Source organism: Seriola dumerili, unplaced genomic scaffold, assembly GCF_002260705.1.
Source record: "Seriola dumerili isolate Sdu_G_001 unplaced genomic scaffold, Sdu_1.0 BDQW01000242.1, whole genome shotgun sequence".
NCBI lineage: Eukaryota > Metazoa > Chordata > Actinopteri > Carangiformes > Carangidae > Seriola > Seriola dumerili.
Genome location: NW_019174497.1, coordinates 1,172,073 through 1,185,776, shown reverse-complemented (window position 1 = coordinate 1,185,776; position 13,704 = coordinate 1,172,073). Strand labels below are relative to the sequence as shown.

The following is a 13,704-nucleotide window of genomic DNA, read 5'->3' as shown; positions in this document are numbered from 1 at the left end:
GAAGAGCATCCACTGAATTTTTTTGTTTTTAAATTGCTGATGATTTCTTTGAATTCAGCTCATCCATCTACATTAAGTCGTAACTTTCAAATGAAGTTTGTTACTTTGACTTATGTTGTGTGCAAGACAGTATATAAAGCAGAAAATAACACCCTTCACACTTGTACTAAATAAGTTTCATTTACTTCATTTTCAGACATTTTTAACCGTAATTGTTGAGGTCCTTTTTAGTTAAAGTCATGATTTCTACAAAGACTTGTAAAAAGTTGTTTTTTTTTTAAAACAGAAACAGAAACCTGAGGTATGTGATTGGCTTTAGGCTCCACTGAGCGGGTTACTGGAACACCTGAGGCTGTAACTCAATCCACTTCTGTTTGAGCTGCTGCTTCACTGTCTGTGGTGCGAAGATACAATCTATGGCCTGCTGGGAGAGCTTCCAAACGGTTTCATGACTGAGCCCAAATGTGGAAGCTGTCAGCTGATACTCCTGAGACAAATCTGTAGAGAAGACCCCCTTGTCATCAGTCTGTAATGAGAAAAAGAATAAAAATCATTCATGGTAAACATTGTTTTTCTTATTTTCTTTTACAAAGAAATTAACTATTAACTACTATACTAAGATGTCTTTATTACGCTTTTTTATGCCTTACTATACTATGTTTTCATGCCTTACCAAACAACAACGTTTCTATGCCTCACTATACTATGACGTTTTTATGCCTTACCACACTACAACTTTTTATACCTTACTAAACTATGACTTTTTATGCCTTATTATATTATGATGTTTTCATGCCTTACTATACTATGACGTTTTTATGCCTTACCATACTATGATGTTTTTATGCCGTACCACACTACAACTTTTTATACCCTACCATACAACGACGTTTTTATACCTTACTATACTATGACATTTTTATGACTTTCTATACTATCAAGTTTTTATATCTTACTATAATGTGAAGTTTTTATACCCTACTATACTATAATGTTTCTATGCCTTATTATACTATGATGTTTTTATGCCTTGCCTTACTATACTATTACTCTTTATGCCTTACCATACAACGACGCTTTATACCTTACTATACTATGATGCTTTCATGCCTTACTATACTATTACTCTTTATGCCTTACCATACAACGACGCTTTATACCTTACTATACTATGATGCTTTCATGCCTTACTATACTATTACTCTTTATGCCTTACCATACAACGACGCTTTATACCTTACTATACTATGATGCTTTCATGCCTTACTATACTATTACTCTTTATGCCTTACCATACAACGACGCTTTATACCTTACTATACTATGATGCTTTCATGCCTTACTATACTATTACTCTTTATGCCTTACCATACAACGACGCTTTATACCTTACTATACTATGATGCTTTCATGCCTTACTATACTATTACTCTTTATGCCTTACCATACAACGACGCTTTATACCTTACTATACTATGATGCTTTCATGCCTTACTATACTATTACTCTTTATGCCTTACCATACAACGACGCTTTATACCTTACTATACTATGATGCTTTCATGCCTTACTATACTATTACTCTTTATGCCTTACCATACAACGACGCTTTATACCTTACTATACTATGATGCTTTCATGCCTTACTATACTATTACTCTTTATGCCTTACCATACAACGACGCTTTATACCTTACTATACTATGATGCTTTCATGCCTTACTATACTATTACTCTTTATGCCTTACCATACAACGACGCTTTATACCTTACTATACTATGATGCTTTCATGCCTTACTATACTATTACTCTTTATGCCTTACCATACAACGACGCTTTATACCTTACTATACTATGATGCTTTCATGCCTTACTATACTATTACTCTTTATGCCTTACCATACAACGACGCTTTATACCTTACTATACTATGATGCTTTCATGCCTTACTATACTATTACTCTTTATGCCTTACCATACAACGACGCTTTATACCTTACTATACTATGATGCTTTCATGCCTTACTATACTATTACTCTTTATGCCTTACCATACAACGACGCTTTATACCTTACTATACTATGATGCTTTCATGCCTTACTATACTATTACTCTTTATGCCTTACCATACAACGACGCTTTATACCTTACTATACTATGATGCTTTCATGCCTTACTATACTATTACTCTTTATGCCTTACCATACAACGACGCTTTATACCTTACTATACTATGATGCTTTCATGCCTTACTATACTATTACTCTTTATGCCTTACCATACAACGACGCTTTATACCTTACTATACTATGATGCTTTCATGCCTTACTATACTATTACTCTTTATGCCTTACCATACAACGACGCTTTATACCTTACTATACTATGATGCTTTCATGCCTTACTATACTATTACTCTTTATGCCTTACCATACAACGACGCTTTATACCTTACTATACTATGATGCTTTCATGCCTTACTATACTATTACTCTTTATGCCTTACCATACAACGACGCTTTATACCTTACTATACTATGATGCTTTCATGCCTTACTATACTATTACTCTTTATGCCTTACCATACAACGACGCTTTATACCTTACTATACTATGATGCTTTCATGCCTTACTATACTATTACTCTTTATGCCTTACCATACAACGACGCTTTATACCTTACTATACTATGATGCTTTCATGCCTTACTATACTATTACTCTTTATGCCTTACCATACAACGACGCTTTATACCTTACTATACTATGATGCTTTCATGCCTTACTATACTATTACTCTTTATGCCTTACCATACAACGACGCTTTATACCTTACTATACTATGATGCTTTCATGCCTTACTATACTATTACTCTTTATGCCTTACCATACAACGACGCTTTATACCTTACTATACTATGATGCTTTCATGCCTTACTATACTATTACTCTTTATGCCTTACCATACAACGACGCTTTATACCTTACTATACTATGATGCTTTCATGCCTTACTATACTATTACTCTTTATGCCTTACCATACAACGACGCTTTATACCTTACTATACTATGATGCTTTCATGCCTTACTATACTATTACTCTTTATGCCTTACCATACAACGACGCTTTATACCTTACTATACTATGATGCTTTCATGCCTTACTATACTATTACTCTTTATGCCTTACCATACAACGACGCTTTATACCTTACTATACTATGATGCTTTCATGCCTTACTATACTATTACTCTTTATGCCTTACCATACAACGACGCTTTATACCTTACTATACTATGATGCTTTCATGCCTTACTATACTATTACTCTTTATGCCTTACCATACAACGACGCTTTATACCTTACTATACTATGATGCTTTCATGCCTTACTATACTATTACTCTTTATGCCTTACCATACAACGACGCTTTATACCTTACTATACTATGATGCTTTCATGCCTTACTATACTATTACTCTTTATGCCTTACCATACAACGACGCTTTATACCTTACTATACTATGATGCTTTCATGCCTTACTATACTATTACTCTTTATGCCTTACCATACAACGACGCTTTATACCTTACTATACTATGATGCTTTCATGCCTTACTATACTATTACTCTTTATGCCTTACCATACAACGACGCTTTATACCTTACTATACTATGATGCTTTCATGCCTTACTATACTATTACTCTTTATGCCTTACCATACAACGACGCTTTATACCTTACTATACTATGATGCTTTCATGCCTTACTATACTATTACTCTTTATGCCTTACCATACAACGACGCTTTATACCTTACTATACTATGATGCTTTCATGCCTTACTATACTATTACTCTTTATGCCTTACCATACAACGACGCTTTATACCTTACTATACTATGATGCTTTCATGCCTTACTATACTATTACTCTTTATGCCTTACCATACAACGACGCTTTATACCTTACTATACTATGATGCTTTCATGCCTTACTATACTATTACTCTTTATGCCTTACCATACAACGACGCTTTATACCTTACTATACTATGATGCTTTCATGCCTTACTATACTATTACTCTTTATGCCTTACCATACAACGACGCTTTATACCTTACTATACTATGATGCTTTCATGCCTTACTATACTATTACTCTTTATGCCTTACCATACAACGACGCTTTATACCTTACTATACTATGATGCTTTCATGCCTTACTATACTATTACTCTTTATGCCTTACCATACAACGACGCTTTATACCTTACTATACTATGATGCTTTCATGCCTTACTATACTATTACTCTTTATGCCTTACCATACAACGACGCTTTATACCTTACTATACTATGATGCTTTCATGCCTTACTATACTATTACTCTTTATGCCTTACCATACAACGACGCTTTATACCTTACTATACTATGATGCTTTCATGCCTTACTATACTATTACTCTTTATGCCTTACCATACAACGACGCTTTATACCTTACTATACTATGATGCTTTCATGCCTTACTATACTATTACTCTTTATGCCTTACCATACAACGACGCTTTATACCTTACTATACTATGATGCTTTCATGCCTTACTATACTATTACTCTTTATGCCTTACCATACAACGACGCTTTATACCTTACTATACTATGATGCTTTCATGCCTTACTATACTATTACTCTTTATGCCTTACCATACAACGACGCTTTATACCTTACTATACTATGATGCTTTCATGCCTTACTATACTATTACTCTTTATGCCTTACCATACAACGACGCTTTATACCTTACTATACTATGATGCTTTCATGCCTTACTATACTATTACTCTTTATGCCTTACCATACAACGACGCTTTATACCTTACTATACTATGATGCTTTCATGCCTTACTATACTATTACTCTTTATGCCTTACCATACAACGACGCTTTATACCTTACTATACTATGATGCTTTCATGCCTTACTATACTATTACTCTTTATACCTTACCCAACTATGACAATTTTATACCTTACTATACTATGACATTTTCATACCTTACTATACTATGACTTTTTTATGCCTTACCATACAATGACGTTTTTATACCTTACTATACTATGACTTTTTTATGCCTTACCATACAATGACGTTTTTATACCTTACTATACAATGACGTTTTTATGCCTTACTATACTATGAAGTTTTTATATCTTACTATACTATGACGTTTTTATGCCTTTCCATACAATGACATTTTTATGCCTTACTATACTATTACAATTTATGCCTTACTATCTAAGATGTTTTATGCCTTACTATACTATGATGTTTTTATGCCTTACTATACTATTACTCTTTATGCCTTACCATAGAATGACGTTTTTATGCCTCACTATACTATGACGTTTTTATGCCTTACCACACTACAACTTTTCATACCTTACTATACTATGACGTTTTTATATCTTACTATACTATGACATTTTTATACCCTACTATACTATGACGTTTTTATACCTTACTATAATATGACATTTTTATACCCTACTGTACTATGACGTTTTTATACCTTACTATATACTATGACGTTTTTATGCCTTATTATACTATGACGTTGTAATGCCTTACTATAATATGACGTTGTAATTCCTTTCTATGCTATGACATTTTCATACCTTACTATACTATGACTTTTTTATGCCTTACCATACAATGACGTTTTTATACCTTACTATACAATGACGTTTTTATGCCTTACTATACTATGAAGTTTTTATATCTTACTATACTATGACGTTTTTATGCCTTTCCATACAATGACATTTTTATGCCTTACTATACTATTACAATTTATGCCTTACTATCTAAGATGTTTTATGCCTTACTATACTATGATGTTTTTATGCCTTACTATACTATTACTCTTTATGCCTTACCATAGAATGACGTTTTTATGCCTCACTATACTATGACGTTTTTATGCCTTACCACACTACAACTTTTCATACCTTACTATACTATGACGTTTTTATATCTTACTATACTATGACATTTTTATACCCTACTATACTATGACGTTTTTATACCTTACTATAATATGACATTTTTATACCCTACTGTACTATGACGTTTTTATACCTTACTATATACTATGACGTTTTTATGCCTTATTATACTATGACGTTGTAATGCCTTACTATAATATGACGTTGTAATTCCTTTCTATGCTATGACATTTTCATACCTTACTATACTATGACTTTTTTATGCCTTACCATACAATGACGTTTTTATACCTTACTATACAATGACGTTTTTATGCCTTACTATACTATGAAGTTTTTATATCTTACTATACAATGACGTTTTTATGCCTTTCCATACAATGACGTTTTTATGCCTTACTATACTATTACAATTTATGCCTTACTATCTAAGACGTTTTATGCCTTGCTATACTATGACGTTGTAATGCCTTACTATTCTATGACGTTTTTATACCTTACTATACTATGATGTTTTCATACCTTACTATACTATGACGTTTTTATGCCTTACTATACTATTACAATTTATGCCTTACTATCTAAGACGTTTTATGCCTTGCTATACTATGACGTTGTAATGCCTTACTATTCTATGACGTTTTTATACCTTACTATACTATAAAGTTTTCATGCCTTACTATACTATTACTCTTTTTGCCTTACCATACAATGACGTTTTTATTTGACAATGACGTTTTACTATACAATGACGTTTTTATACCTTACTATACTATGATGTTTTCATACCTTACTATACTATGACGTTTTTATGCCTTACCATACAATGACGTTTTTATACCTTCCTATACTATGATGTTTTTATGCCTTACTATACTATGACGTTTTTATGACTTACTATACTATGAAAATTTTATACCCTACTATACTATGACGTTTTTATACCTTACTATACTATGACGTTTTTTTGCCTCACTATACTATGACGTTTTTATACCTTCCTATACTATGATGTTTTTATGCCTTACTATACTATGACGTTTTTATGCCTTACCACACAACAACTTTTGATACTTTACTATACTGTGATGCTTTTATGCCTTACTATACTATGACGTTTTTATGCCTTTCGATACTACAACTTTTTATGCCTTACTATACTATGACGTTTCTATGCCTTACCACACTACAACTTTTTATACCCTACTATACTGTGACATTTTTATACCTTACTATACTGAGATGCTTTTATGCCTTACTATACTATGACGTTTTTATGCCTTACCACACTACAACTTTTTATACCCTACTATACTGTGACATTTTTATACCTTACTATACTGAGATGCTTTTATGCCTTACTATACTATGACGTTTTTATGCCTTACCACACTACAACTTTTTATACCCTACTATACTGTGACATTTTTATACCTTACTATACTGTGATGCTTTTATGCCTTACTATACTATGTTTTCATGCCTTACTAAACTATTACTCTTTATGACTTACCAAACAACGACGTTTTTATACCTTACTATACTATGACGTTTTTATGCCTTACCATACGATGACGTTTTATACCTTACTATACTATGACATTTTTATGACTTACTATACTATCAAGTTTTTATATCTTACTATAATGTGAAGTTTTTATACCCTACTATACTATAATGTTTCTATGCCTCATTATACTATGATGTTTTTATGCCTTACTATACTGTGACGATTTATGCCTTACTTTACCATGACGTTTTTATGACTTACCACACTACAACTTTTTGTACCCTACTATACTGTGACGTTTTTATACCCTACTATACTATTACTCTTTATGCCTTACCATACAACGACGCTTTATACCTTACTATACTATGATGTTTTTATGACTTACTATGCTATCAAGTTTTTATATCTTACTATACTGTGAAGTTTTTATACCTTACTTTACTATGACGTTTTTATGACTTACCACACTACAACTTTTTATACCTTACTAAACTATAACTTTTTATGCCTTATTATATTATGATGTTTTTATGCCTTACTATGCTATGTTTTCATGCCTTACCATACTATTACTCTTTATGCCTTACCAAACAACGACGTTTTTATGCCTTACCATACTATGATGTTTTTATGCCTCACTATACTATGACGTTTTTATGACTTACTATACTACAACTTTTTATGCCTTACCATACAATGACGTTTTTATACCTTATTTTATTATGACGTTTTTATGCCTTACTATACTATGACGTTTTTATGACTTACTATACTACAACTTTTTATGCCTTACTATACTATGACATTTCTATGCCTTATTATATGATGTTTTTATGCCTTACTATACTATGACGTTTTTATGCCTCACTATACTATGACGTTTTTATACCTTACTATACTATGATGTTTTTATGCCTTACCATACAATGACGTTTTTATACCTTACTATACTATGACGTTGTAATGCCTTACCATACAATGACGTTTTTATACCTTATTATATTATGACGTTTTTATGCCTTTTCATACAATGACGTTTTTATACATTATATTATGACGTTTTTATGCCTCACTATACTATGACGTTTTTATACCTTACTATACTATGACATTTCTATGCCTTATTATACTATGATGTTTTTATGCCTTACTATACTATGACGTTTTTATACCTTACTATACTATGACATTTCTATGCCTTATTATACTATGATGTTTTTATGCCTTACTATACTATGTTTTCATGCCTTACTAGACTATTACTCTTTATGACTTACCAAACAACTACATTTTTATACCTTACTTTACTATGACGTTTTTATGACTTACTATACTATGACGTTTTTATGCCTTACCATACAATGATGTTTTTATACCTAACTATACTATGATGTTTTCATGCCTTACTATACTAATACTCTTTATGCCTTACCATACAATGATGTTTTTATACACTATTATACTGTGACGTTTTTATACCTTACTATACTATGACGTTTTTATATCTTACTATACTATGACGTTTTTATACCTTACTATAATATGACGTTTTTATACACTACTATACTGTGACGTTTTTATACCTTACTATACTATGACGTTTTTATATCTTACTATACTATGACGTTTTTATACCTTACTATAATATGACGTTTTTATACACTACTATACTGTGACATTTTTATGCCTTACTATACTATGACATTTTTATGTCTTACTATACTATGACGTTGTAATGTCTTATTTTACTATGACGTTTTTATGCCTTACTATACTATGACATTTTTATGCCTTACTATACTATGACGTTGTAATGCCTTACTATACTATGACGTTGTAATGCCTAACTATACTATGACGTTTTTATGCCTTACCATACAATGATGTTTTTATAGCTTACTATACCATGACGCTTTTATGACTTACCATACTATGACGTTTTTATACCTTACTATAATATTACTCTTTATGCCTTACCATACAATGTTGTTTTTATACCTTACTATACAATGACGTTTTTATGCCTTAACATACTATGACGTTTTTATGCCTTACCACACTACAACTTTTTATACCGTACAATACTATGATGCTTTTATGCCTAACTATACTATGACGTTTTTATGCCTTACTATTCTATGAAGTTTTTATGTCTTACTATACTATGAAGTTTTTATACCTTACTATACTATGACGTTTTTATGCCTTACTATACTATGACGTTTTTATATCTTACTATACTATAATGTTTTTATGCCTTTTCGATACAACTTTTTATACCTTACTACACTATGATGTTTTTATACCTTACCATACAACGACGTTTTTATACCTTACTATACTATGACGTTTTTATGCCTTATTATACTATGACATTTTATACCTAACTATACTATGATGTTTTAATGCCTTACTATACTATTACTCTTTATGCCTTATCATACCATGACGTTTTTATGCGTTACTATACTATTACTCTTCATGCCTTACCATACAACGTTTTTATACCTTACTATATTATGACGTTTTCATACCTTACTATACTATGACGTTTTTATACCCTACTATACTATGACGTTTTTATACCTTACTATACTATGACTTTTTATGCCTTACCCTACTGTGACGTTTTTATGACTTTTTTATGATTCACTATACTATGACTTTTTTATGCATTACCATACTATGACATTTTTATTACTCACTGTACTATTTCTGTTTCATGATTTACTATACTATGTTGTTTTTTTGACTTGCGATAGTATGACTTATTTTGTGTTTGAACTTCCAGTGCAAAGGTTGTCCCCCTATGTGTGGTCATTATCATTTTTAGTGAATTCTTCTTTTCTATTCATACAACTTGGCTGTTTGATGGAGGCATACAACTGCAAAGCGGTAATTCTAGTTTGTACAGTACTGAGGAAATGTTCTCGTGACTATTCGTATTAGAATAATGCATTAAACACTGATGCAATTGAAACGATTGGTTAAATTGAAAATGTTTTAGTAGAAAAACATGTTTTAAAGGTAGCCAATCCAATGAAGTATCATGTCCTGTCCCATGACCTAGAATTGGAACTGAGGGTATCATTATGTCACCTGTTACCCAACCTTCGCCCTAATCCTAATCAGAAACTAACACAGACTAAAAACTTTTCAAAGAGCATCACAGATTTCAAAGTGTATAAAAGCAGGGAACTTACACAAATTACACTTGGATGTCCGAGCTGATACCAGTAGTTGAAGTGATGTTGGGAGTAACATGGCACAGTTTGTCCTTTAACATTTGACGTCAGGCATAGCTCTACAAGAAAAGAAAGTTGGGAGATCTATAACCAAGTCAACATACTGTACGAACCAAGGAACATTACTCATTTCGTCTTGGTACCCAGTGGTATGTTGTTCTTTAGCACTTTGTTGACCAGATTTTGAGATCCACCCACTTCAGGATGCAAGAAGGTGCCATGACCGATCCTGTCTGGAGGAAGATTCAACAGCAAATCTGACTCCTCCAGCTGGGATGGAACCTGCAACGTTTTTTGTTGCAATGTCATCACACTCGCAGACAATGTGACTAAAGTCAAATGATAAAAAAGAACATTATGATCATACTTCTGAAAGGTGCAGTGACAGCTTCAGTCCACAGTTCTTGGCCCTCTCTAAAGCTGGAAGTAGTGATTTGCCATCACCCACCTTAGAATGAAAATTCCATTAATTAATCCAGCAACAAACACCTTACATTTTTAATGGATTAAATACATCAAACAAGTAGGTGACAGTTACGTGAACTACAGAAAAATAGGTAAAAAAGGAGAAAAAAAGTAAAAGGGTAAATGTAGAGTTAGAAAATGCTATTTGGACTGATTTGTGGATGACAGAACAAATGTTGCTAATTCAGTTAATTTCCATCAACAAAAAATTAATATAATTTAGCGGTACCAAAATACAACAGTATACATCTCATATTTAGATTGCAGTGCCAGTTTATGATATGAATAAATGTAATGCACAAGTTAAAAATTAATTTAAAAAAGACACTAATACTGTCAAAAGGCGATTAACATCTTTGTGAGCCACTTATAGTGAAAGGGGGAAAAACAGGGGTGCCCTGGTTTAAAGAGGTGTAGGAACCACTTGTCTAATTTTATATTTCTAATACATTTCTCTAATAACACATCACATTAAGCATAAAACTGTCATTTTATTTTCACCAGTAAATTTTCTTTGCTACTTTCCACCTTTGCAAGCCTCAAACTGGCTGACTAACCGTTGGATCTCCACTCAGGTCGAGTCCCACCACCAAACCATCAGAGGACAACAGGAACTGCTCAGCCAGGGCCACTGTCTCCATGGCAACTTCTGCTCCATTCCTGCGGTCAATTGCCACGAGAAACCTTCAAGATAAATCGTCACGTTTAGTATGATGCACTACTTAGGCCAGCAGTGAAGATGTTGGAACATCATAGTCAATCATTATACTATGAGAGACATACAGGAGTGCGTGTGTTTCTGTATTTTTTCTACACTGCAATAATAATGCATGCTATGCCTACCTGACATCAATGTCCAATCCCTCATTTTTGCACAGCTGGATGGCTCTGATGACAGTTTCAATATATCCCTTTTTTGTCAATCCTAGGAAAAAATATAATGAACTTGTAACTAGCAACTAATGATTATTTTCATTATTGATAAATCTGCCAATTATTTTCTTGATTAATGGTCAACATCAGAAAATAGTGAAAAATTCCCTATGATTTCCTACAGCCCAACGTGTTGTGATGTGGGAATCTTGGTCCTGGCCTTGTTTTGACAGACCAAGTCCAAAATCCAAAGATATTCAGTTTACTGACATGTAGGACAAAGAAAAGCACCAACAAAATCCCTTCATCTGAGAAGCTGGAAATAACATTTATTCGATTAACAATATAATTCATTTTCTGTTGATTGACTAATCAATTAATTGGCTAATCATTGCAGCTGTATTTGTAAGCCTAATAATTTGGCAAAAGACATTAGGCTCCATGCTGAACATCATTACCTGTGTGTTTCTCCTCCCTTGGTGTACTTCTGAGCTCTAAATATTTGACAGAGTCAGCTGCAAACTCCCGGATGACATCTGTAGTCACCTGGAAAGAAAAAACTAACATATGTTGATGATACTCTACGCAAACAATTAGATTAAAAAAAGAGCAACACGTGAGTTAATTTTTAACTGCGGGTCAGTCCTCACCATCAGGATGTCCTCCTCCGTGTCCACCAGCTGATGGATGACCTTGAAGACCTGAAAACACCTGAGGCCATGTGCGCCATGTTGTTTTAATGTTGACCCGTGTAACAAAGACACCCCTTCCTATTGTCAGTCTACTGTTGTCTACGTGAATACAGATCATTTGCTTCACATGGAGCATACAGAGACGATTATCTAATTATCACTTACTTGACTGATTCCCCTTAATTAAGAAAGAATGGATGAAATTACTAATTAATCATCAGTTTCACCTGTTTGATATCAAACACCCCCTCTAGCTCTTGTATTAAACTTTGAATAAATTAAGACGTACTCATCCAGCGTCCTCCGCTGGCCTTTGCCGATAGCAGTCATGCTGTGCTCAATGTTGAGATGTGGTTTTCGCTTGATGAGTTTCTCGATGGTCTGGGAGCTGACAGAGCCGTTGAGGTGAGCATGAAGCTCCTGGTGACAGTTAAAACGCTGACGTTAGCATGTAGCTATCACAAACGTTAACCACATTTAGTTACTTCTTTCTAAACACCAAGTTCTTTCTTTCCTTAAAATATTATCGTCACATTTCCTGACTTACCACTTTCGGCAGCTGACGATAGAAGACGTCAGCTTCATTATCCATCACAAAGTATAACAAAGAACGAGACAGCTAGTGTGCGAGCCCTGAGCTGTTGTCTGTCACATCACGCTGACAAACCACCTGTGTTTTCAGTCTACATTTCACTGTGGCACCACCAAGTGCAACAAGGAAATATGCCCCAACTTCTGTAGTTGTTTCCCTCATCAAGGTTCCGCTACTTCAGCTGTTCCAGAGCCCTTGAATAGAGATATCACTATTCAAGGGCTCTGAGATTGTCTTAAAAACTCTGGCGTTTTGGTTTCTTTGTAGCTGATAAAGCAATGACTCTTATTTCCTTATTAATTTATTTATT

The 13,704-nt window shown here is 33.2% G+C and overlaps 1 protein-coding gene across 1 annotated transcript; it reads right to left on the bottom strand.

The window, feature by feature from the left end:
• Window positions 1-309: 309 nt before the first annotated feature.
• On the bottom strand, window positions 310-13,483 carry adal (adenosine deaminase like). The gene is made up of 10 exons (XM_022756222.1): window positions 13,350-13,483; window positions 13,092-13,222; window positions 12,761-12,821; window positions 12,569-12,656; window positions 12,081-12,162; window positions 11,795-11,921; window positions 11,140-11,220; window positions 10,916-11,054; window positions 10,731-10,831; window positions 310-526 (listed from the first exon to the last, which is right to left on the bottom strand). The coding sequence occupies exons 1-10, from the start codon at window positions 13,392-13,394 to the stop codon at window positions 335-337; spliced, it is 1,047 nt and encodes a 348-aa protein (XP_022611943.1). The 5' UTR covers window positions 13,395-13,483; the 3' UTR covers window positions 310-334.
• Between the last annotated feature and the right edge of the window lie 221 nt (window positions 13,484-13,704).